We start from the raw sequence: 25,269 nt of genomic DNA, 5'->3' as shown, positions 1-25,269 counted from the left end.
CACACGCAGACACACACACGATGATGTTCCTGGTGAAAACATCAAAAGCATGTTTATTGATTAGATATTAAGAAAGTAAAGTGCATTAAAGTTCTGTTTTACTACAAAGTAACAACAAAATAATGCAGATTATCTTTTTTTTTGTCTAAATCACATTTATTTTACTACTTAAAGTCAAATATTTAGCTTGAAAGGAATACTGTTCACAACACACATATTTAACCTGTGGTTTATTCCACACATAAGAAGTCTTTATTTGTTAACAGTTAGAATGTTTTTTCCTAAAATGTTACTATTTTAAACCTATTTCAATTAACCAGTTCTTTGAATAACAGTCAATTCTTTATTGTGTCCTTCTAATCTCACAGTAAACTGTCACCTAAACGACTGTGTGGCTATAATCAGTTAAACAGGACATCATGATGCTCATTATATTACATCATTATGTTTATGTTACATTATAATCTTGGTGACTGTGTTGTATAACAACTATAGCACAATTAATAAGTAATCCTGTAAGGAACTAATCTTAAGATAATAATAACAATAATAATAACAACAACAATTATTGTTGTTCTTAATAATATTATTATTATTATTATTATTATTATTATTATTATTATTATTATTATTATAACCAGATTATATAATTAATTTAAAAAAGCTAGAATTTTATGACAACCTCTTAAACAGTGTTTGATACTGACAAGGTATTTTTTTATTGATAATCATAACACAATAATAACTAAATGTACAGTTATTGTGTTCCCTTAATTCTTATTCATTCATCATTCTCTCTCTCTGCTAAAAAGAATTACAGTTAAATCCGTATTAATTTTCCAATACAAATCAATTCATAAATCCTTCAGAAATCATTCTTCAGATCTCATTAACCTTATATACTATAGAACTCGAAGATAGACTTAAATGTCATTTAAATAGAGAGTGATGATCAGCCTGTCTGTTTAACCTTTACCTGAACACAGCAAAGGAAACAAAGGGTCATCGGAGACAGAAGCACAACAATCATTACCGTCCTCTAGCTCGTGTCCGCTTGTTGCGTTCCCGTTAGCAACATTCTTCTTCCCTTTTCCAGTGAAAAAAGTCTGCATGGTGGAGTTAAATCTAAGACAGAAAACAGAGATACACACAAAAAAAATTCAAGTGTTAGGGGAAGAACAAAATACATAGAGAATACTAAGTTATGTAATTATTTTTTAATATTTGTAGAGTATACATTCATCACTGCCAACACAGAGAGAGTGACGACGGTGAGTAATTTCTCCACTGGTCTGCACTGTGCTTTATTCACACTGATTAAAAATGATAAAGAACTTTGTCAGATGCCAAGTTTTCTTGATGCCGTGGCTCATTTTCTACCTCAATGAACAGCAAATAGCAAAAGATCATTTTAAATGAAAATTCAAATGATGTAAACTCCCTTAAGCCTGTTTCATTATTGAATCAGAATTATTAGAATGAGGAGCCAAATTTTTTTCTCATCTTCAACAAAATATCGTCCTGTCAGCTGTGATACGTTTTCGTATTCGGCTTATAGCTGACTTAATCACACGCTCACTTCAAGTCAATCTGAGATTTTTGCCAAAAACTTCAGGGCCCATATATATGAAAATCCTTTAGAAAAGACTTGCTCCTAGTGAGAAAATTCGAAGAACATTCTTAGAAATGTGGTCATTTCCCCTTAAAATTAAGGAGAAGATTCCAGTAAAGATAAAAGTTATTCATGAAGCATCTTAAACCTTAAAAGAGCTCTTAAGGTCAAAAAGTGTTAGGAGTAGTGAGGAGGACATTTAAGAGGCTTAAGAGTTTCTTTAGCAGAGGAGAAAATGGCTGAAAGGTGAAGAGGGAGAAGAAATGTGTTGTATACAATATTTAATAATGATAGTGAGGTAATAAGATGATATAGATTAGATCGTGTAGGGATTATTTTTATTTTGTGGCTTATCATATTTTAACAATAACATCAACACAGTGCAGAAATGCCATATATTCTGCTGTTATGTCATTTACAGATACCTTAACACCTCAGAAACAGAGCCGAAATTATATAATTTGGAGCAACAACATTATTGTGCTGTGTCGGAGATTCACATTCGTAGCATTTACGTTAACAAAATTTATAAATGTTAGAACACCTCTATTATGATCGGTCACAAAGAGAATCCCTGCATGATATAGCCTGAAATATCTTAACATGGAGACAAAGTACAGTAAAGGCTTATAATAGACCAGAGTTTAAAAGCGCTCCTTTTTTATTAGACAACCAATCACAGTCTTCAAAAGAAGGGTTAAAAGAAAAAGAAGGGTTAAGTCAATAGAAGGGTTAAGCCCTGCCTCCTCTCTAAGATAAAAGCTGTATTGTCCTTGCTCAGAGATGCTGGTCCTGAATCACTCTTAAGATAAGATTCCTAGTTAGAAATGTTTAAGCTATATTAGGAGCTGTCTGAGATCATTCTTTATGAATACAGGACCTGGATTGGCAAAATTGCAAGCACATGATTCTTTAAATTACTTCCAATGAAGACATGTATGTAATTAAGGTTTGTCAAGTGTAGTGTGTCATAGAAAGTAATCAAAGAGGCTTTGGCTTTAGGGCACTGTGATATCACATGATGTCTTGGCTCAAATCTGCAGAAAATCTGTGTTAAATGTTCCTCTAAATATCAGGAAATTTGCTTGATTTTTCATTCATTTCTGTGCTCACAAAGTTGTAAAATCCTGGAGGGGGTTGTATATTCACCAATCAGCTTTTCCTTTAAAACCACTCACAGGTTACAATAACACTGAGCAAGTTATGGCTGGTCAAACTGTAAATCTGTATATTGTTACAAAAATATTATATGTATACCATTACTGCAACTTATTTAATCAGAAATCATAACTTGTATACCGTTTTATGGACTTTAACCATGTCTACCTACTAAAAATTAACACAGCATGAACATCAGATGGAAAAAAAGATGCATTTGTCTGGCTTCTGATGCGTCAGAGGAAGGATAGGAGCCTTCACTGTCCCTAGCTCGTATTTGCTATGGGGCGAGTCAGCTGGTGGGAGAGCAAGTATAAGGGAACCAACCTGGGGAGACTAATGATCTACAATATAAATCCCCTGTACTCACTTCATAATCAGAATGTATCCCATATACATGACCACCAACACCAAGCTTTCCCACCTGCAAAGAAGAACAGTGTGTAAAGGTCAAATTCTGCTAATCACGCCATCAACAATCAGCAGAAACACATGACACAAAGCAGAAACAAAAGATGTGTAACACATCACACACTCACCATACAATCTTCTCATCATAGATAAACTAGAGCAGAAAAAGAGCAGAGTAAGATGACTAGAAATATTAGAGCACAAAAAGGAAGTCAAAGTGACATCACACAATGTTGTATGTGTTCAAATGAGGCCTACAAGATCATTTCAAACTCTCGAGTGATCAAACTGATGAAATGCGTGTTTGTTTACTGAGATATTACTGCACTTCTGTATTCTGTTCTGAATTTGTGTTTGCGGCAGAACTTACGACAATCAGTGCCACAACAGACAGGATGTAGTAGAGTGAGTCCCGAAACACGGCCCACCATGTCAACAGCACCACCTAACACCACACACACACACACACACACACACACACACACACACACACACACACACACACACACACACACACACACACCAGTTAATTCACATGATCATGAACAAAAACCTGTGTATATAGATGCATAAATTTAAAAAATGGATAAAAACAAAGCAGACCAGAAGGGAAAGAGCCTAGACAACTTAATGGGAAAGAGATTCACTTCCTCTTAATTCCTTTCTCTCCAAAGTTTACTCTAGGACACACTTCAGTCCAAACTTTCAGAAAGGCATGTCTAGTCTAGTCTGTCTAAAGAACCAAATGAAAAGTTATTAGACTTAAAATGACTGATTTTAACTTTTTTCTATGCGAGTACTAGTTCTGAAAAAGCTCTTCAGTGCCCCCTACTGGTGGAATACTCCAGTTCTGTTTAAGAAAGCACTGGATCAAATCTTTGAGGGTCTGTATTTACCATAACGTTGTTACATAGCAATGTAAATTCAAGGAGCTGATTAATTAGTCAATGCTAATCTCTGCTAGCATGGCTATTAGATTGAGTTAGGGAGAAGCTGGTATATTGTACTGATTATAAAAATACTAAGAAATTAACTAGACTAGAACACCGTTTAACATTCATGTTTAAAATCACATGTGCAGCTAAAGGAGAAAACACTTTATACAGAGACATGCAAAACTGCAGAAATAAGGTTAACAGAAAATAGCAAACTAATACACAGGAACTTTCTCTTTCTCTGTCTGGACTTACAGCAGTCAATAGAAAACCATTACTCACACATGAAGATTGGACCAAGAAAACCCTTCCACAAAAACACATCCTTCCCTGCAGCAACAAGCGTCAAACAAACCGTGAAGTTTCTCCTCACACAAGCCATTGCAGCAGTATTCCTGCACACCGTCCTGTCTCTGTTGTGTTTTAACTCCAGATATCACACTGCTTCAGGCTACAACCTCTGTTTGACCTGACTGTTTGTGACTTTTTTCAGAGAAAGTGATCATCACAATCACAATAATGGCAGCGATTTCTGTTTGGTGTTCATGTCGGGTGAAAGAACCACAACTAACAACCGCAGACAGACACACACAAAAAACACAGACACACAGACAGAAGCATGCACACATACGTGTCCAGCAAAAATCCCACACACTCCAATAATGCAGAGGATGTTGAAGACTGCCGAGCCAACGATGGTTCCAACTCCAACATCTCCGTGAGTGATGAACACACCTGCAAATGCATATTAGATCTAAAACATGTTTTTAAATTAAGCTCTAAATCGCTATCATTTAACTAAAACACAGTTCCACAACGAGTACCATTACTGCATTTGTTTTTGTACAGTTTCCATTGTGTTTTCATTCTGTTTGGTGTTCACGTCAGATGAAAGAACCGCAACTTAATTTAGGCCATAATGTATAAATAAACTGCATTGATATGCATTTTTTCTATTAGATTTTTATCGTCTTTAAATTCCATATAGTGTACAAATGCCAGTGGATATGAATTCCTTCCACTCCCGTATTATAATACCAGTGTGTGTTTGTTCTTACCGATAACGGATGCAAAGAGTTCAGGTGCCGAGCTTCCAGCAGCCATGAAGGTGGCTCCTGCGACATCCTCACTAAGATCCAACTTCTGCAGAACACACCCAATAACCCACACACAGTTTACAACACACACATACACAACAAATACAATTTACACAAGCTACAAACACGTCAAGACATGACCCACAATCACAAACGTGCACACACACACACACACACACACAATTTGACTACTCTGAGCCTGTTAGTGTTTCTTTGTTTCTTTAAAATCTATATTAAGATGCAATGTATAATGATTTCCAGTGGTTAGGGATGCAAGGGCCTTAGCTCTTACCTCACATATCTTCTCCAGAGAGGTCACAAAATAGTCGTCACACACAATGGCCAGTGCCAGGAACATGTACAGAGCCTGAGAGGACACACATACTGCATTATACTCCATAACATACACACATACATACACACACACATACATACACACACAATGGGGCTTGAAAGTTTGTGGACAATTCAGAGTTTTTTATATTTCTTTATAAATGTGACAAAACATCAGATTTAAAAGTCCTAAAAGTAGACAAAATGAACCCAATGTAGCAAATGAGACAAAAATGATATACTTGTCAATTTATTTATTCAGGAAAATTAATAAATTCAGAATAACGCTGGGTGGTTAAAGTATGTGAACTTCTCGTATTAGCAGTTAATTTGAAGGCCAAATAAGAGTACATCTGTTAATCATTGGGATGACAATTTTGTGTTTGTCGAAGTGTATCATGTCATGAGCAAAGGAGATTTCTGATGATGCTCATCAGAGAGATTTTAGTCATTTGATGCTATTTGCTCTAATGTGAAGCTATTCCTGTTCCACTAATATAGCTAATAACAAAAATAACTAATAAAAGGGAATTAAAATACACTTTAAGAATATCTGTATTGCATGCTACAAGAGTTCTCCAAGATGTTAAACATTACAAGATTCAGTTTATAGTTTATTCCTTGAACAGAAATTTTCAGGCAGCCTTTATGTATTTTTGTGTACGTCTTGGGATATCGCTTAGCTTTGAAACTCTGGCCTTTAAATATAAATATAACAAATACATCATGAAAGACTTTTATTTTCTATTATTTTTCATGTTGTATCCAACCCTCCTGATTTGACCTGTGTATTTAGCATCAAGGATTTATAGTCATTTCAGACATACAGAGAAATGGGATCATTTATAAACACCTCACTAAAGTTAATGAACCTATATTTTTAAGGACCAGGTCTGTTTTTTGAAAGATACAAGGCAGCTATAAACTAAACCTGGTCAATAAAATTGGCCTCTAACCATCACTGATTGAATCGTACGCAGCTCTGGTGGACGCAGCTAATTTACTGGGAACCGAGTCATCAATAAGTTCTTCAGTCCTGGAGCAAGAAAACTGGCATGATGAATACATGATGGAGCTGCCTTCTTGTATTACTGCAGCAGCCAGAGCTGGACTAGATCAGCAATAGGGGGCGACACAGCACCGGAAAACTGGTCAGAGTCACAGACGAGAAGAGTGTAAGCTGTAAAGCCATTATGCCATCCTATAGTGTGTTACATAACAAGGAGCAGACTTTAATTGCTGCTGTTAAACTGAGTGTTAGGATAGCGGCAGATTATCTGGTGCAGCAACAGTGTCTCGAAAAAGAGCTATCAGGATTTATTTTATTTCCTATATTGTTAATAATTTGTATATATTAACTACTGTATGTTACTTCACTGCATATATTGTGTACTCATCATCCAACTCATCGTTTTTGCAATTATTTTTGACACTCGAAAAACGATGAGTAGAATAGAAAACTTTACACAATGTATGCGGTAAAAGTGACTTACTAGTTACTAGTGCCATAGATTTTGGGAGTGGGAGTGTAAGCACAACTGTAACACAGCTTTTTCCCCCCACATACATAAAATTACTGAACTCTACACTACACCGCTAGGACCCTGATGTCTCACTAATACTTCACTATCTATAAAATCACACGGCAGTTCTGCTCCACCCTGTACCTTCTGTTACATCTTTTGCTATTAATTATAATTGTATATAAATGTACATTCATTGCTTATCCTAAGTTACAGCTGGTTAAGTATATTATCTGTACATACACTATTTTAATTAGTTATTATTGTACATACATTAAAAATGTAGAGTGAAGAAGAATACTTGTATGTAGAGAGAGACACATGGAAATTAAAGAAAGGTGAATAATGAATGAAGTTATGATAATAGAAAAGGAAATGGATAAGAAAGAGACAGAGTTGGAAGTTTTAAAAAAAATTATTTGAAGAGACCATGGTGATGGAAATGAAGCAAGAGTGATAGAGGTAGAGTTGACGAGAGAGATGGAGCATAAAAGGGAAAGCATCTAAGGTGGAGATGAATGAGGAAGAGGAGAGGAGGGTAGATTTGGGGAGATAGCTGTGGATGGAGGTGGTAGATGAAGATAAAGAATGAGATGGAGGGGGAGGTGGGGAGATCGATGTAGAGGTTGAGATGGAAAGAGGTGAAGAATAATGATGAAAAAGGTAGAGGTAGAAGTAGAGTGAAAGGGAGAATGATGGTGGCAGATTAAGATAATTATATGCAGGGAGAGGGATGGCCATGAAAGTTGAAAGATAAAATGAAGATCAAGGAAGAAAGATAGTGTTAAGAGTAGATGAGGAGAAATAAACAGAAGTGAAGACAGTTACAGGGATGATGGTGGAGATAAGATGGGAGGGGAGGGGGAGAGGACAGAAAGAGGGGTCCATTATCATCAGAGTAAGAGAGAGCAAGAGAGTTGAAGCTTTTTTCCTCACCGCTATGATATGCAATAGCACTGCTCCACTTTTCCGCTCAGAATTCGTGAAATAGTCATCAGGAAATTCATGTACGGCTGCAAGACACACACACAGAGTTTATAAAATGTATCATTTTGGTTCAATGTGCCAGTAACACCAAGAAAAACAACACTTCAGCCATTGTTGAGTCCAGAGAATACCTTCATCTTTGCTGGTTCCATTCCTTAGCAACCAAAGTTTACTGTTAACAGACTGCAATGCTGAGCTTCTGAGTGGCACAACAGAAAAGTGTTCACCCTAAAGAGCACAAGTCAGAATACTGATGATACCACAGCAATCCATGGAGTCTAACAGAGCAAACCTGGCTGATTGTTCTGGATGGGAAGGATGATATAGTCTCTTTCCTGTCAATCACATAGACACAAGCAAATTATGGCCATCTTGGAGCTTGTTTATGCGCGAGAGGACAATTAGGGCTTTATTCTGTGTGATGCAGCATGAGCAGCAGTTTGAAAAGACAAGTCAGCAATCACCTTCCACAGGTACTAGATGTTTGATTGAGGGGAACTGGCTAGAGGGTAGGAAGTGGAAAAAATGAGGGGGGGAAATGGTTTATTTTGAAAATGATTACAAATATATTTATCACATTTTTCTTCAGAGTTGTACAGTGACCTAGTAACCCTTACTGGTGGTTCATTTTCGGTCTCCGTGAAGTTTGTGTTCTCCGTGTGCTTCATTTCTTCCTATGCATGCTTTCTCCCTCAGTCCAAAAGACAAGCATTGTTGGCTGATTGTCATCTCCAACTAGTCTGTAGTGTGTGATTGTGTTTGACTGAGCACAGTCCAGGGTGTCCCACACCTTGTGCCACAAGTCCCCTGGGTTAGTTGTTTCAGACTCAGACCCTGTGTATTGAAAACGCTAGAGAAAATGGATGGACAGATGGATTTTTTTCTTGCCATTTTATAAAAATAATAAGACACTCAAGGTCATGCATTACAGTAACAAGGAGCCCAGTAAAAACATCAAACCTAACATAGAACCTGTACAGTAAACTCATACTGATCACTCACGTTATGATTTATGCCACTAAATCATTAGAAATAAAAAAAAAAAAAAAAAAAGTTATCTGAATTAGTGTAACATTCTCAATATTGCCAAATATGGCTAAACCACTTAAAAACAGCATCCAAAAAAATAAACGATTTGCTCTTTTTACATCTCTTATTTCTGATGTAATGTGTTTTTTTTTTCTTTGTATGAGCAAGTCATGACAGAAGAAATCGCATGGCCTAACACTTTATTTAATAACAAATCATCTTTGCAATACTGAATCATACTATTGGGTGAATCAGCTCTGAGTCACATGCATCTTTTACACATCAGGGTGTTAACTGTGGCTCCACACACACACACACAAAGCATGCAGCAATCTGCTCCTACTGTTCAGCATGACTGGGTATTGCAGCTCCTTCTGAAAGGTCAAACACAAACAAGTCCTCACACTCCTTTGTGACACGAATGCAAAGTGCAGCTGTATCAATGAATATCACAGATTTCTGCAGCTAGTTCCTAATGTTCCATGGATCTACTGGTTCCATGGATCCAGGGGGGTGGTAATGGAGCCAGAATCGAGACAATAACTCAATATAATGCCACAGCTTTCAGTTCATCATTGTTTCTGAACATAAGTGCTTCCTGTTATCATGGAAGCCTTCATCATCGCCACATGTACGTTACAGCACTGTGGGGTCGGAGCGCAGCGGCAGCTATAATACAGCACCACTGGAGCAGAGAGGGTTAAGGGTCTTACTCAAGGGCCCCACAGTGGCTTGAACCCCGATCCTTCAATCAACAACCCAGAGTCTTAAGCACTTGAGCCACCACTGCCAGGTTTGACACTGCAGGCTCAAAGTGGATAAAGATGATCACAGTTAACCTTTGATAGTTTTTCAGAACAACAAAAAATAGCAGATTTTAACAACAGTGTTGATATTTCAAGTGCTTCTTGTTACTAAATTGTTTGCCAAAGATACCCTTGAAAGAATAGCAGAAAGCTATTGCAGAAAATTCCTTGACCTTGACCTTGTTTAATTACAATGATAATTCCACATAAATCCTACAAGCATTCAATGTCTTGTTCTTGAGGTCATGCTAATGAGAATCTCAGTGGGACACTAAATAAACAGATGGACAGACAGAAACAGAAGCAGTCATGGGTAGAGACGGATACATAGAGGGACGGACAGATTGAAGGATAACCTGAAAATTCCTCAAAAGCCAGACAATTATAGCATATTAACAAGACCAGAGTGGTGGGTGTTGCTGTGGTGTTGGTTGTAATTGTGGTTGTTTCTGTGGTGGTTTTGGTGGTGGGAAGGGGGAGTATAAAAAAAATGGTGTATTGAGAAAATTATCAAAATTTGTTTATTTAAAATTTATCACTTTTTTGTGAGGCGGTGGGGGAAAGGGGTGGGGCAGCTGTATGGTGTCTTAGTAACTGTAACCAGCTCCTCTATTGTTGGGGATTTTGTCCCACATAAAGTCACCCTTGTCATCTCATCAACATGTTAGTTTAATTATGTCTTGTTTTAGTGTGATTTTTGAACACTCTCGCTCTCTCTGCTCTAGTGGGAATTTTTATTTATTTAAACTACAATCTCATCTTTTTACAAACATGTTTTCTCAGAGTTGAGGCACTAGAACATATTTAGATCCAAAATTGGAAGTCTTGAACTAAAAAGTAATAAAATAACTTTAACTGTTAAAAAGGGAGGTTGGCAATGGCTTGGTTTTAGAAAATCAAGACAGTGGATGCAATAAACTGCCTGTATAGGCTTTTGCAAACCTAGGTTACAAAAAGTGCTTTAAAGAAAAAAAAAAAAAAAAAAAAAGATTATCGCTAAAATAAATCCCACAGTTATGACAAGAAGATGGGAGCAGTAGGAGGGAACAACGTCACTGGCTTCTGCTCCAAGAATAGCCACATATAGATTAATGTTTCCAGCAGGTCAAGGTGACCCTCTACACCATTCCAGCCAACATCCCACCTCACACTCATCATACACACCGATGCTGTGGTTTACTGCTGCTATCCCATGCATCAAATGTGTCAGAAAAAAGCTGGTAAAGTTACACACACTACTGTATACATCCTTCATCACTCATTCATCCTGTTTTTCCAACCCCAGAAACAGTAGGAACGTGGTGGGAATACACCCTGGATGGGACACCCGTCTATCAGATATATTCCAATCCAGTAGAATCGGTTGCTCAGTTAGCCTCATCAACTTCTGCTTAACATTTCATCTTAGCTAATACAATCTTAAAATCTTAAGGGTCATTTTGATTACTGTCGTTAAAAGGGATACAAATGTTAAAGGCAAAAGGACAGATGTTTAAAAGAAATCTGCAGCTTTTATGTGCAGGCCATCACTTAACATTTAAATACTGCAGATTTGGCAGTCTGCACATACACAGCAACTTTTAATTGAGGTGAGCTAATGAAGATTAACAGCCTTGCTGTGTGCCAACAGAGGCAATGTGACATGCCAGGATTTGAATTCAACCTTCTGATCAGTAGCCCAAAGCCTTCCAGCTGAGCCACCACTGCTCCTGCAGGTTCTTAATCTTATCCTCTAACCCAGTTCATTCCCACATTTCCACTGACTCACTTTGCATGTTCGGTGTCCTTCTGTTATCGCAAAATCACTTATTGTACAGTGCTAAGGTGGGGTATATTATAAGTTTACTAATTCCGTTATTGCTTTTGAGTACAAGGATATTGCTAAATGTACAGTACATTTGCAATCAGATTTCATCAACAATAACAATTAACACTGGAATTATCTAAATATTTAACATGAACGGCAGCCGACATGTAGACTTCATGTCCACATTCAATACATTTCAAAATGAAAGGAATTCATGAATAAATAAAACAAGGGAAAGACTGGAGAATGCACTTCCATTGACCCTCACCATCAGCACTTCCCTTTCCTTATTATGTGTAACATAATACATTACATGAATACTCCTAAATGTGCAACACACACCTTCTTTCTGACTTTCAATTGTCCTGGAAAGTGTCCGTGCGGTCTCACTCTCACACAAGAAATGCTTGTGTGGTAGGCTGTTCCGTTAATACACTTCACAGAGGAGCCCAGTGTTCAGGGCAGTCAACTGAATCTCCCTCAACATATTCACATATTTACCCAAAATGCTTGTGACTCATCTGGTTTCCAAAGCAAGGTCACTTTATCACAGAGTAGAGCTGCAGCTCACGTTTGGTTCAGGCAGAAAATCATGATTCCACTCAAGTATGTGACTTTCATGAAAATCGAGTCAATAAATTCTATACATTTGATAATTAAATAAACCTGCAATTTCTGAAAATCAAAGCCACCATGGTATGGTGCAACCATTTACTTTGTGAAATATATTTACATTTTACCACTTATTCCTACTATAAAAGCATGATGGTGGTAGCATCATATTGTGAGTTACCTTTTGCATAGGTGACTAATGCTAATGCTCTTGCGGTGAAAGGCTTCCTCTGTGCCCCAGGTCAAATACAAGGCCCAATGTAAACTTGTATACTACTGTTCAACATTCACACTGCAGATTTCACTGCATTGTGAAACATTTCCATTGTATAGTGCATCTCACAGTGATGAAATGCAGGTTTGAAGCAGCAGCTTTGAGATTAGCATAATATAAAAAGTACTTACATCTAGAAATTATTAAGAAGCACATTGTGTTGTGATGAAAGCACTGTTAAAATTTTTCATTTTGGTGGGATCAGGAAATACAAAGAAATCAGGATTTTTTTTTTATCTGTACAACTGAATGGGCAAGTATGATACACGTGCAGACAGATATTAGACAGCAGCAAAAATGATGAGAATAGTCTAGAAGCCTTTATTTTGTCACATATACGTTACAGCACAGTTAAATTCTTTCACATCTCCCAATTCTGGACGTTGGTATCAGAGTGCATGGTCAGCCATGATACAGGATTTTGCCATTTTTGTGCACACAGGCTGCTCAGGCACTTGTTCCTTCCCTTGTCATTTCAAGACTGGACTATTGCAACTCACTGCTGGCAGGTCTACCTATGAACACAATTCGTCCTCTGAAAATGATCCAAAATGGAGCTGCATGACTTGTTTTCAACATCACTAATTCTCACGTACCAGCTCACTGCTGTGCTTCCTCCACTGGATTCCAGTAGCTCCACACACTAGATTCAAAACACTACAAAGACAAAACTTAACCAGCTCCCTCTTACCTCGAAGCTCTGATCATTCCAGCACTGTGTGACTGGTCCCAACATCTCTCAGGGTAAGAAGGTGGTATAGACTCTTTTCTGTTCTGGCACCAAGGTGGTGGAATGAACTTCCCCTAGGGGTTCGAACCGCTGAGTCACTGATTAGCTTCAAACCTACCGCTTCCTGAAACACTTGAACTAGCACTTTTTTCCTTGTTTGTTATGTGTATGTTAAAAAAACAATTTTTTGGTTGATTGTATCCCAAGTCTGTAACCTAAAAGCACTTTTATACATCGCTCTGCCAAATGCCATAAATGTAAATACAGCACCCCTGGAGCCGAGAGAGTTAAGGGCCTTACTCAAGGACCCAACATTGGCAGCTTGACAGTGCTGGGACTTGAACCCTGATCCTCCAATCAACAACCCAGCCACCACTGCCCTCAATGACTTAAATAATATTAACAGAGAAAAATTGTTCTATATATTATATATAAAAACTGTGCTGCTTTTTCCTCCAGCTAATCCCAGCATTTACTTCACCAGCTCTCTCCTCTATGCTTATAATGACGCAAGCTTCAAAAGAGAAGAAAAACTGTACCATCTCAGGTTTCAGTTTCTCATCAGAACAGCTGGGATCAAAATGTGCTTCATACAAGAAATTATTCAATGTAATCAATATAATACATTTGATTACCTAATAGTTCATACAATGAATAGCTACTGTAGCCAATATTCTGCCTAGTAACTACTAGGCTATTGGTGTGAATTGATAGAACGTGTTAAACAATTGAATAAAAATGCAGATTGCGATTATACGACCCGTCATAGTCTCTCAAAAATGCTGATTTGGTCCGGGGAGAATTTGAGCTTGAAATGTCGAATCTCAAAGCTTTTTTCTTTTAACATTGTTTTGATTTGTTCCCCTCAGGCTGTTCAGAGTTTGGTACATGTCTTTTTATTATTGATCTTGTTCCCACACCTTTGTCCTCTGTCTTCCTGATACTGTTTTTTTGTTGTACAATGTTCTCTAACCAGCTCTGAGATCTTCCAGGAACAGATCTATTTATGTATAATGAAATCTGCAGCCAAATAAAGATTGCACTAGCTAACTCACTCTCTGGATCACTAGTAAACTCAGCCCTGATTACAATGATCAAGATCTATATATACACACACACAACCAAGTGAACTAAAGGAGCCAATGTGCATGTCCATGTCTAGACACAAAAGTCTACACATTACAGTGATTTTCTCAGTCAGTCTGAAGCACAGACATTTCCACCTCTTGCAGTGAGACTACAGTGAGTGCATGATATAAATCAGTTAAATTACAAAATCCTTCTGCTCTAATTTGCGCTGGAACGATTCTGCATTTTTTTTTTCTTAATCTTCCTGCATTTGAGAGATATTAATGATCCTAAGATAGATTTAGATCTATTGGATGCAGCTGCACAATTGTTTTCAACCTGCCCAAGTTCTCACTCACCACCCCGCTGCTGCGATCCCTCGACTGGCTTCCAGTAGCTCCACACACCAGATACAAAACACTGATGCTAGCCTACAAAGCCAAAAATGGTTTAGCTCCCTCTTACCTCAAAGCTCTCATCACTCCTCGCACTGCGCCTCAGATCTACCAGCACTGCTCGACTGGTCCCACCATCTCTCCGGGAAAGAGGTAAGTATACAAGACTCTTTCCTGTTCTGGACTGAAGTGGTGGAGTAAACTTCCCCTTGAGGTCCGGACAGCTGAGTCAATGGCAATGAGTCACTGAGTCAATCTTCAAACGACAGTTGAAGACCTACTTATTCACAAAACACTTTAACTAGCACTTTCTTCCCTGTATGTTGTGTGTGTTTTTATATATAAAAAAAAAATAAATAAATAAATAAATAAATAAATAAATATTTGAACAGTGTTTTAGACTCATGGTATCTTAAGTATGTAACCTAGTGAACCAGAGTTCATGCACTCAATGATAGAGACTTAAGCCACTTTTGTACGTCACTCTGGATAATTCGGTAAATATAAATATACATGTAGACACTTGGATTACCTAGTCAGGTCAGTAACTTCAGCAAATTCCCCCAAATTTATTTCTGTTTGTCATTATGCAGTAGTTAAAGAGGCATTAAAACAGCAACAATGACATTTTATTTCAAATTTAAAAATACATGTAAATGATATTTAAGCGAGCTATTAATGTTAATATTGTAATCATTTTACCTTAAATCCAAATTTGCGATGCTATTGAAAAGTTATTTTTTTTAATATCAGAATCAGAAAGAGCTTTATTGCCATTTATTGCTTTATTGGAATTTGATTTAGGGTCATATGCTTTCAGTACACAGAGACAACACCACACAGACAATAGAAATAAACCACACATACGTAAATACAAAAATAAATTGAAAAATAAAATGTATATAATGTATATGTGTATACAGTTGTGCTATAGATTACTTCCCTAAAAGCAAATAAGGAACAAGTAAGGTGTTTGGTATTCTTAAAGTACTACTACCACCATCACGCAGTACACAGTGAAATGAGACGTTTCTCCAGGACCACGGTGCTAAATAGAATAAACACAGAGCTAAGGACTTAAGTAAGTTAGTCTTACCCACATTACATGCATCTGTGCAACCTGGTGCAAACAATGCAAGACAAAACAAATACAAGACATTACACAAAAGTCAATACACAAAAGCAGCGCCGACCAGTGTGCATAGTGTATGTTCTATAGTACATGTAGAAATACTGGAATGAACACTTAATATTGTAGCAGCAGTTATAGGAGGTATTGTAATGTATTGTGCAAAACAGCAATTGACTGAAATGCGCAAGAAAACATGTGCAACAAGCAAAAAACAGCATGTAAACAGTTTGATTTGGGTGGTGCTGTGTACATGGATGTGTATTGGAAGTGTGTGCATTTGGTGTAGGTCAGTGCAGTCCATACAGTCGAGTGTGCGTTTGTGTGTATCGTGCTCGGTACAGCCAAACATATCGTATGAAAATTCTTGAAAGCAGTAAACATCACACTGTTCTAATCACAGTATTGCACAGCACATGAATTACAAAGGATAAGGAATCACAGGCATTAGACTGGAGATCACACAGGCTACAGCAGCCAAGACCTTCAGATTAAATCAAAGCAATCTAATTGTCTCCTTAAGTCCCAGATGGCTCAGTGATTCACAGCCATTCTGGAAAAACTACACAAGTCGTCAAGTGTTTACACTTTCAGAAATGGCAAAATGGCCGTCCTCTAAACAAACTCTACGATCCCGGATATCAATTCCAAGAGTCTTTACCCACATCACATTAAACAGATGAGTGATGAATGCAAGTGAGATTTTCATATTAATCCTGGGGAGTCCGTCAAATCATCTATCGGTCTCCTTCCTGTCTTCTGCTTCCACAGCCACGCTGAATGCAAAGTATGTGCAGCCTCCACAGCCAATACTGCAGAGAGCATGATTCAGTGAACAGGTGCCAAAATGCAAATCTGTGCTTAAAATAGATCCCCGTGCTATATTCTGTACATTAGAGAGACACGCATGCTTATTCAGGGAACGGCTTCCACAATTCAGGTAATCAGTGCTGCTAAATAGATTGCTGATCTTTTTGTGATAGTGTTGTCGTGTCCATGAAATAAGATTAACATGGGAACATTCCTGAAGGCAATGACACAAATGAACAGTTTTACGTCAGCTGATTGATGAAGCTGATAGAATGAGTAGATATGAAACAAACACCAAACCCATCAGGCAGAAGCACTTTCGAACCAGTAACACATCCATGTTTAGTGATTCATTTCCAAGAACATTTGCAGTATTATGCAAACAGCTGGTCAATTTACAGTCCAGGAATTCCTGTTCTTGACAACATACTGAAACTCATAGGAGGAATACAGGGACGACTTGGTTCTTTTGAGAAAAAAAATGTAAATAATGAGGTATGTTTGCTTCAGTAACTCCTAAAAACAACCAATCCACAGCACTGGGATTACTGTACGCACAAAATACACCCAGTTACAGGTCTAAATTTTAGATTTTTAAATATTAAGAAAATTAATCCAGAGATATTCTACATGAGAAATGTGTGGTAACGTTGCACTTCTAATTATTCACATGGTAAGAAAGGGATCTAATAAAGGGACAGGTGACAATGTAACCATGAGAATTGAGTAACAAACCAATGCAGTTCACGTGACATCACTAGAGCCACTAAAGTGGTATCAAAGTGACAAGGTGGGAATGCAGATCAGGTGACCAGGGTGACCCAGATTGGGGGCAATCGCTGGTGATCCAGATCAGGCAATATAATCAGTGACATGGATCAAGTGAGAACTGCTGACACGGTTCAGGCAAGACCACCGCAGTCCCAAATCGGGCGGCGTCACCGGAGACCCAAATCGGGCGGTGTCACCAGAGACCCAGGCAAATAACAGATATTACTAAATTAGGTAACAAGACTAGAGACAGCTTTATGCTGAGATGGACATAATACCACACCAAAAGGTTCAGCTCACTCCACCTCCTGTGTTTGTTCTGTCTCACAAGATATAAGGATACAGTTAAAAGAAAATAATTACCAGTGGAGTGAAACAGATTTACAGTTATTAACTGGAAGCTGCTTTTATTATTTTCATTCTCAAATCATTTGATTCCTTTTATACTACCACAGATTCTAAACTGTTACTTTATTTATGTAAAGACAACCCATTACAATTGTTTATTTCTTTATAGCTTGTTTAATGTTGTGGAGCCTCCATTTCAGTCCCCTTTTATAGCTGTTATAAACAGTCGTTCTCTCAGCAGACTTTTTTCCCCTCTCTTGCAGTTAATAAGCTAAACATGACCACAATGCACAAAGCCCTCCGTGCTGAAGATGGTTGAAAAAGTATTGACCGCTACAAAGGACTCCTTTTATAAGTATTGAATAAATATCTCCTACAGAATTTTTTCTTTATTAGCTAATGACACATTTTCAATGCATGTATTTTTACATACATGATAAATCATTAGAACAAGTGCAGTAATATAAACCTGTCAGATTATAATAAGTCAACATTACAAATGCTAAGAATATAATCATTTTTTAAGCAGAAAGTTGTGAGTGCAGCATCGGGTTTGCACAGGAGCTTCATCGTCAAAGCAAAGGATTGTGTGTGTGTAATCAGCTGGGCAAAGAAGCGAATGTGCCAGATAAGAGGCCTGCAGGAGCAGCATTCTGATAAACACACCATACACACACATGCAAACCAGGTAGGTGAAAAGAGAGAGAGAGAGAGAGAGAGAGAGAGAGAGAGAGAGAGAGAGAGAGAGAGAGAGAGAGAGAGAGAGATAAAGAAAGAAAGAAAGAAAGAAAGAAAGAGAGAGAGAGAGATGCTACACATTATATAATAGGTGTTTCGCTCTTCTGCACTAATGGAAAAATCTGATGAGCCTGAAACATCAAAGTCAAGGGAAATTGTGATGCAGATTCAGATGGAGGGCAGCGATAAAGATGTTTGTATTCATCTGTAGTGAATTTGGACTCACTGTCAGCTTTGTATACATTGATTTTTTTTTTTTACGAAATATATCCCAGTTTCAAGTGGATCTCTATGGAAATTTGGGATGGAACTATCGTTCAGCTCAGAATGATGAGGATAAGAACTCCACTCGAGCAACACCCACGAGCAGAACCCACGTAGAGTTCTCAGACATAAATTCACCTAATTCACAAGTAAAAGGATCGGGTTTTGCACTAATTTTTGTGTTGTGTTGTGTGTTATTTTTTTTCCACTCAAGTTGTCGTCAGTAATAACAACCGCAATAAAGATTCTTCAGAAAAGAAAGCAAAACAGTGTCATTTTCACTCATGCTCTCATACACTGTACAGCATTTACCAGATGCTTTTATCTATGCAACATGTGAAGAAACCCACAAGCCTAAAGTACTAGCAGAAACACAAGTCGGTGTTGATATACGACTACATTCACACACACGCTTCTTCGAAAGCGTCTCTTTCGTAAAGTGCTGCATTAGTGCTCATTCTTATTAAAGGCTTATTAAAGACATCAGTCTTCAGTCTGGATTTAACGACATTAGGGAACTCGGCTTTTTAGACAGTCAGAGAAAAGCAATTTCACTGATCATACAGTACTCCAATTTTCACAATATCTACAAATCCGATGACTAAAAATCTACATTTTCATTTTACAACTGCCAAAAATTGTCCTATCTAATTAGGCTTCTTAACATTTTGCTAAATAACCCATGTGTTTTAGTGTAGGAAAAGAATCTTTAACAGCATATCATATTTTACACTTATAATTATGCATTTTTTCATGAAATATAGTACTATTGTATTTAAGAACTGTATTTGTATTTAAGAATTGTATCTGCACTTTAGATTTTTTTATGTCCTTCTATGCCATCATGTTTCAGTATCTAACAAGCCTGCAAATTATGTCTCTGGTGCCACCCAAAAAGTGTGGATTTTAGGATTATACAGTATTCAAGGGCATCCTTAATGTTTTTGTGGTATAAATACATTTCCCATAAACCACTGACCTTTATTCTTCTCTTCTGGAGCAAAAGTCGCCAGTAAAGAACTGACACACTACCTGTGTTTACTTCCTGTCGGCTTCCCATCGTTATTGATCAAAAAAATCTAGATGAAATTTTTTGCAGATTGTAATTTAACTTTTTTTTCCTTAATATGATTTTATTTTTATTTGATTTGCAAAAATGTGTGTATGAACTTTTTCTTTTAACATCTCTCACGTATTTCATTCAGCAGGTCAGATAGAGAATAAATGGAGAGGTAGCAGTGAAATATTGTGAGGTTCATAGACAAGCAGGCAGACAGACAAATAATGAAACCGATGTACACATAGACAAACATACGTATAACACTCCCAGAAACACTTAGAGAGAAAGAAACAGAGACAGTAACAGTGAGATGGACATTGAGAGAAAAAGACAGACAAAAACTTGGAACAGAGAAGATAAATAGACGGAAACACACAGACAGGCAGTTACAGATATAAAGAGAAGACGCCAGTCAGTCAGACAGAATGTCAGACATCCTTAGAGAGACAGACAGAAATGTCGACTTGTAAAAAAAAAAAAATAATAAAAAAAAATTTTATATATAAATTTTCATATATATTACTCTTTCAGTCTAATGCATGATGGTAAACTTGTTCAAATAAACAACCCACTTTTAAACAAGTTTATGACTTTTATAAAAAAAAAAAATATATGATGCTCAGATCTTGTATGTAACGAGGTCAGAAAACTTGCATGAATAGCAAACAAACAGCACGACATCCCCACATAACCGGCACACTGCTGAGATCTCAGAAAGTCTGGCTTTGTTTATAACCATTAAGGAGCGAGCAAAAAACACGGCGTAAGCCAACAAACAAAACTTTACATAATGATACACACAAACACACACAAAGATGTAGATCAAACACATACACAGACTGTGTGTGACTGAAGTGTGGATTCTGGGACTTGTACCTGATTAACTCATATCACAGTGGCAATGTATAGTCATCTGGTCAATAACGCAAGATAAACATGAAGATCCAAATAGTTTACCGCTCAAAGAAATACTCAGATTTAATCAATTTCCTTGGATGTTGGTTTGTTTATATAGCATTTTAACAATGGATATTGTTCACAGAAATGCGGTTATAAATTTCAAGTGACCCTCAACTAATAAATGCCACCATCACAAAGTAACACAAATGTTGAGTATTAGGAACAGGTTCCAAAACTGACAGTCAGAGATTGGAAAAAGATCACCTTCTCATGTTCCTCAGCTTCAGACAGCTCACTAGTCTTCATGTTTATCCTTTTAAACAACTGTTTATCCTTTTAAACAACAAATACGGTCTTCACAGTCAAAACAAACAGCTTAAACTAAAAATACATTCAGATTTATTTAAACAATCAGACAGAGAGAGCGAGAACGCAACTACCCAAGAACAAAAACCTGTTCCAATATTTTTGATCATGTCAGTGTATAGCAAAAACGGTGTCAGGATGTTAATGATTTTTTTTCCCTTCTTCAAATAAAAAAAGTTATTGGTCACTTACACAATCACACCGTACGCCAGATAGAAAAGTGATTTATAACAACTGTTTTACAAAAAAAAAATAATAATAATAATAATAATAAATAAAATCAATAAAATAAAATTAAATAGAAAAAGATTAAAAAATATAAGATGAAGTGGAAAGTGTTGTGCAAAGTAGAGTAGAAAATGAAAGACAAAATATAAAACGATACAGTTACTGATGAATACTGTGGTATGAATATAGGATGAAAGAATGTAATGAATAAACTGCATGTGTGTAATTATGTGCTGTTTTGTGCAGAAAAAAATTACATTGTCAGAATGTAAAGTTTGCTGTGTGGACTACATAAAAGAAAGCTAATAAAAATAAGTTAATATGCTAATAATCTGCATGATAGCTAAACGTGTTATGCAGTTTTTACAATGATAAAATTGTTTTGTGCAATGGGAATTAAGTATTTTTTGGGCTGCAATAAATGGCTGAAAAACAAGAAATTTTGAAAAGATTCAGCTGGGAGAACAACTAGCAACTAATTAAGGTAACTGATATCAGGTCTGTAACATTAGCAATAAAAGGGATGTCTTAGAGAGGCAGAGGTTCTCAGAAGTAAAGATGGGCAGAGGCTCTTCCCAATCTGTGAAAGAGTGTGCAATAAGATTATGGAATAATTTAAAAACAATGTTCCTCAACGTCAAATTGCAAAGGCTTTGCAAATCTCATCATCTACAGTACAGAACATCATCAAAAGCTTCAGCTAAACTGGAGAAATCCAGCGTAAGGGACATTACAACGAAATGGAAACTGCTTGATGGACCTGGGATTCAAACTCACAACATGCCTCACAATTCAAAAAATAGCCCATGCCTCACAATTCGCTGATGCACAAAAACGCCATAATTAGACTTTTAATTGAACAAAGTTAATAATAATAATAAATACCTCCCATGAAAATAAACTGCTGTCAGCAATGGCTGTCGATTTTTAATTACCTTAAAGATTTGAATTCAAAAACTCATTGTTGAAAAAGAAATGCTGCAATGAATCGGCCTGAAGGTGTTGGATGTAATAAAGAAAGATGCTGTGTGTGGGATGTAGAGATGTGCAAGTCAGCACTGCTGCAGCCCATTACTGGAAAATCAGCTTTCTCTCTTGAGCTAGCCATTAAGAGAGATACGATTTAAGTCATATTATCTGTACATCAAAGGCAGGCGCCGTACAGCAGCAAAAAGCAAAAGAGGGCGACCCGAAGGAAAGAGTGCAGGTAATCCTGAGAGAGCGCAGACAAGATTTTGATTGTGTAATCTCGTCAGCTGGCACTTTTCAGGAGAGACTGAGAAGTTAATGGAGTCCACAAGTTATTTTTATACCACAACGAGATGGAAACACCAGCATTGCTGAGACTCAGTGAAGTGCTTCACTTCTCCAAGATCTTGTGTATATTTGCCATGACTGTGATGATAAATTGTCATCTCCTACCTGGCTCAGTACAGTTCTTCTTCAGTGTCTCGTTGTTTTGCACTGTAGCCATCAGTTTCCTGCCCCAGTGGGCGTCAACATTTATCCCACCGTCTATGATCATGCCGTGACCTGAAGAAAAATGGAAATGTTGGTCATTTAAAACAGCATGTCTCACCGTATTGATCTTCAAATCATAACGCAAAAAATACATTTCAAGTAACATGACATTTTAAAATCACATCAATATGAAAATATTAACAGGAATGACCTAAAAACAGTGTGTCCAGGTTTTATCCAAAAGGTTCCATACAGTCTAGTAAGATTGTATTTAAAGGACAGGAGTTGATGATTGACTAAATGATGCACGAATGACACACTAATGATTGTCATGTGATCAGATCGAATGACTTCACAGCCTGATAAAACCAAATTGTTGCCTTGACACAATTGCATTCTGTTTCGAGGAGTAACATAAAAGTCCTAAAATTCTACCATAACATAAAAACTGTTCACTGGTTTGATGGGAAAATCTTATAACTGGTAAATTAGTTTAGTGAAATAAATAATTACTCTCAACACCTGACTAGTGAAAGCTCACGAGACAGAAAACTTAAAAATGGAAATTCTGGCATGCTGATTTATTTTTTTAACAGATACATAGTAAATGTTTACATGCAGGTATTTTTTTCATTTCAATCACTAGCAATGTGTGCAATAATGACAGACCAAAAATGCTACTTTTGACAGATATAATGAAAGAAAATGAGAAAACATTTAGGCTTCATTACAGCAAAAAGACCAGTTGTTATACTACTTTGGAAAGTGTGTATGCAGTAATTATTTTCCTCATGCACCTATTAGGAAAATGGTAAATTTATAGCATAATTTTAGCATAATCAGAGTATGATTTAACCAAAAATGAGATGCAATCACAGCCATCTTCAACCAGTTTCTGCTTCTCGGATCTTAAAACAAGAGAACACAAAACACAAGAAAATAGAAATATAAACCAAGTTCTTTTCTGCCATCTTAAACTAAGGAATTTAAAATTGAATGGCAAGTCGCATATTATCAATTGCTGGATGATTATTAAGGGTTTAATTAAGATTCTGACTAAGGGTCACAGTCAACACCCAGAGCATGAGACTTGGGCACACGCTAGAGAGAATTCCATCAAATCTTTAGGCACGTTCACACCAGCGGAGGCAATTCATCAAAAAATGATGAACTCTAATCTTGATCAGTTCTTGACGTGAACCAGGTTGAGAATCAAATCAAGGATTTTTTTTCGTATATTCTATAACCAATCAAGGGGTTTTAGAAGTGTGAAAGTGGTAATATTGTACTTTTATATGTATACTGGGTATCAAGGTGCATAAAAATGGAGTAACCATCAGTATATATTGCTGTGTCATATCCATATTCATATCTGGTTGGCTTGCATAAAACATGAAAGCCAACCAGATATGAATATGGATATGACATAGCAATATATACTGATGGTTACTATCATTTGCCAACAATACATCTTTAATTTTCAAGGACCATGAAGATCAATATCTAGTGTAACGTTCAGTCATTAGTCAGAATCCAGACTACCTCAGAGACCTGTGCTTGTGACATACATTAAACCTGAAAAAGAGGAAATATCTGTATTTTCTTTGGCAGAAAATCAATGACCTCTGATGAAACCCAAACAAAAACAAGAAGAATGTGTGAAACTCCACACAGACGCTAACCCAAGCTGTGGACTGAAACGGTGACCTTGAAATTACGATCTAGAAATGCTAACTTTTGCCTGGTTTACAAGAGTCACAGTTTTTATTCATTGACCCATTTTCACAAAAAAAAAAAAAAAAAACATTTATTCCATTTATTACACAGTGCAATGGCATGTAGTTACATTTGTGAATGACAGATAATTCATTTGCAATTACTGACTTATTGGTGTACTTGTATCGTTGCAGCCAAAATCCTGAGCCAAATAAACTGCTATTTAGTATAAAGTATTATTCAGATTGCAATAAGCATAATGTGTCCAAGCAAAGCTAAAGTAAAGCAACAATATTAAAGGCTGTTGAGATAAATGATAGTGATTCTGTGGTGCTTCCTAGAGCAACTGTTAAGCCACTTGCAGGTGAAAGCCAGGTCTTATAAATAAAAGCTATGCATAACGCATCCACGGCATGTTTTGAGCACCCTATTCATTCACTTCATACATTTTGTCTGTTTAGTACTTGTTGATATATTTAGTATTTAGAACTGGATATTAAATTCCCAATCGGTTTAGGACTCATCTTATAAAATATGCTAACATTTTAGCTTTTCTTTGCTGTTTCTTCCTTTTTCTTATTCAGGTGCACGTCTGAAGTCATGTAGAACATCATTTGTTGAAAAAATGAATAATGTTGCTCTTCTTTTTCCGTGAAAGTTGACCAAACAAAAACCTCAAACAAATAATAACTAGTCAGTAA

General features: G+C 36.9%; 1 protein-coding gene across 2 annotated transcripts in view; it reads right to left on the bottom strand.

The window, feature by feature from the left end:
- Positions 1 to 25,269, bottom strand: part of slc24a4b (solute carrier family 24 member 4b) — a 43,689-nt gene that overhangs the window by 8,965 nt on the left and 9,455 nt on the right. Inside the window, exons 2-10 of one of the 2 annotated variants that reach the window (XM_060866313.1) lie at positions 22,814 to 22,924; positions 8,006 to 8,082; positions 5,506 to 5,580; positions 5,175 to 5,259; positions 4,748 to 4,851; positions 3,552 to 3,626; positions 3,310 to 3,335; positions 3,141 to 3,194; positions 977 to 1,125 (exon numbers count right to left, since the gene is read on the bottom strand). In XM_060866313.1, coding sequence (XP_060722296.1) covers positions 977 to 1,125; positions 3,141 to 3,194; positions 3,310 to 3,335; positions 3,552 to 3,626; positions 4,748 to 4,851; positions 5,175 to 5,259; positions 5,506 to 5,580; positions 8,006 to 8,082; positions 22,814 to 22,924 — 756 coding nt within the window. The remainder of the gene's footprint in view (positions 1 to 976; positions 1,126 to 3,140; positions 3,195 to 3,309; positions 3,336 to 3,551; positions 3,627 to 4,747; positions 4,852 to 5,174; positions 5,260 to 5,505; positions 5,581 to 8,005; positions 8,083 to 22,813; positions 22,925 to 25,269) is intronic. The other variant, XM_060866312.1, reaches the window with a different exon arrangement.

This window comes from Tachysurus vachellii, chromosome 3, assembly GCF_030014155.1.
Source record: "Tachysurus vachellii isolate PV-2020 chromosome 3, HZAU_Pvac_v1, whole genome shotgun sequence".
Classification (NCBI taxonomy): domain Eukaryota; kingdom Metazoa; phylum Chordata; class Actinopteri; order Siluriformes; family Bagridae; genus Tachysurus; species Tachysurus vachellii.
The sequence above is the reverse complement of the archived record's forward strand: the minus strand, read 5'-3'. Positions and strand labels throughout refer to the sequence as shown.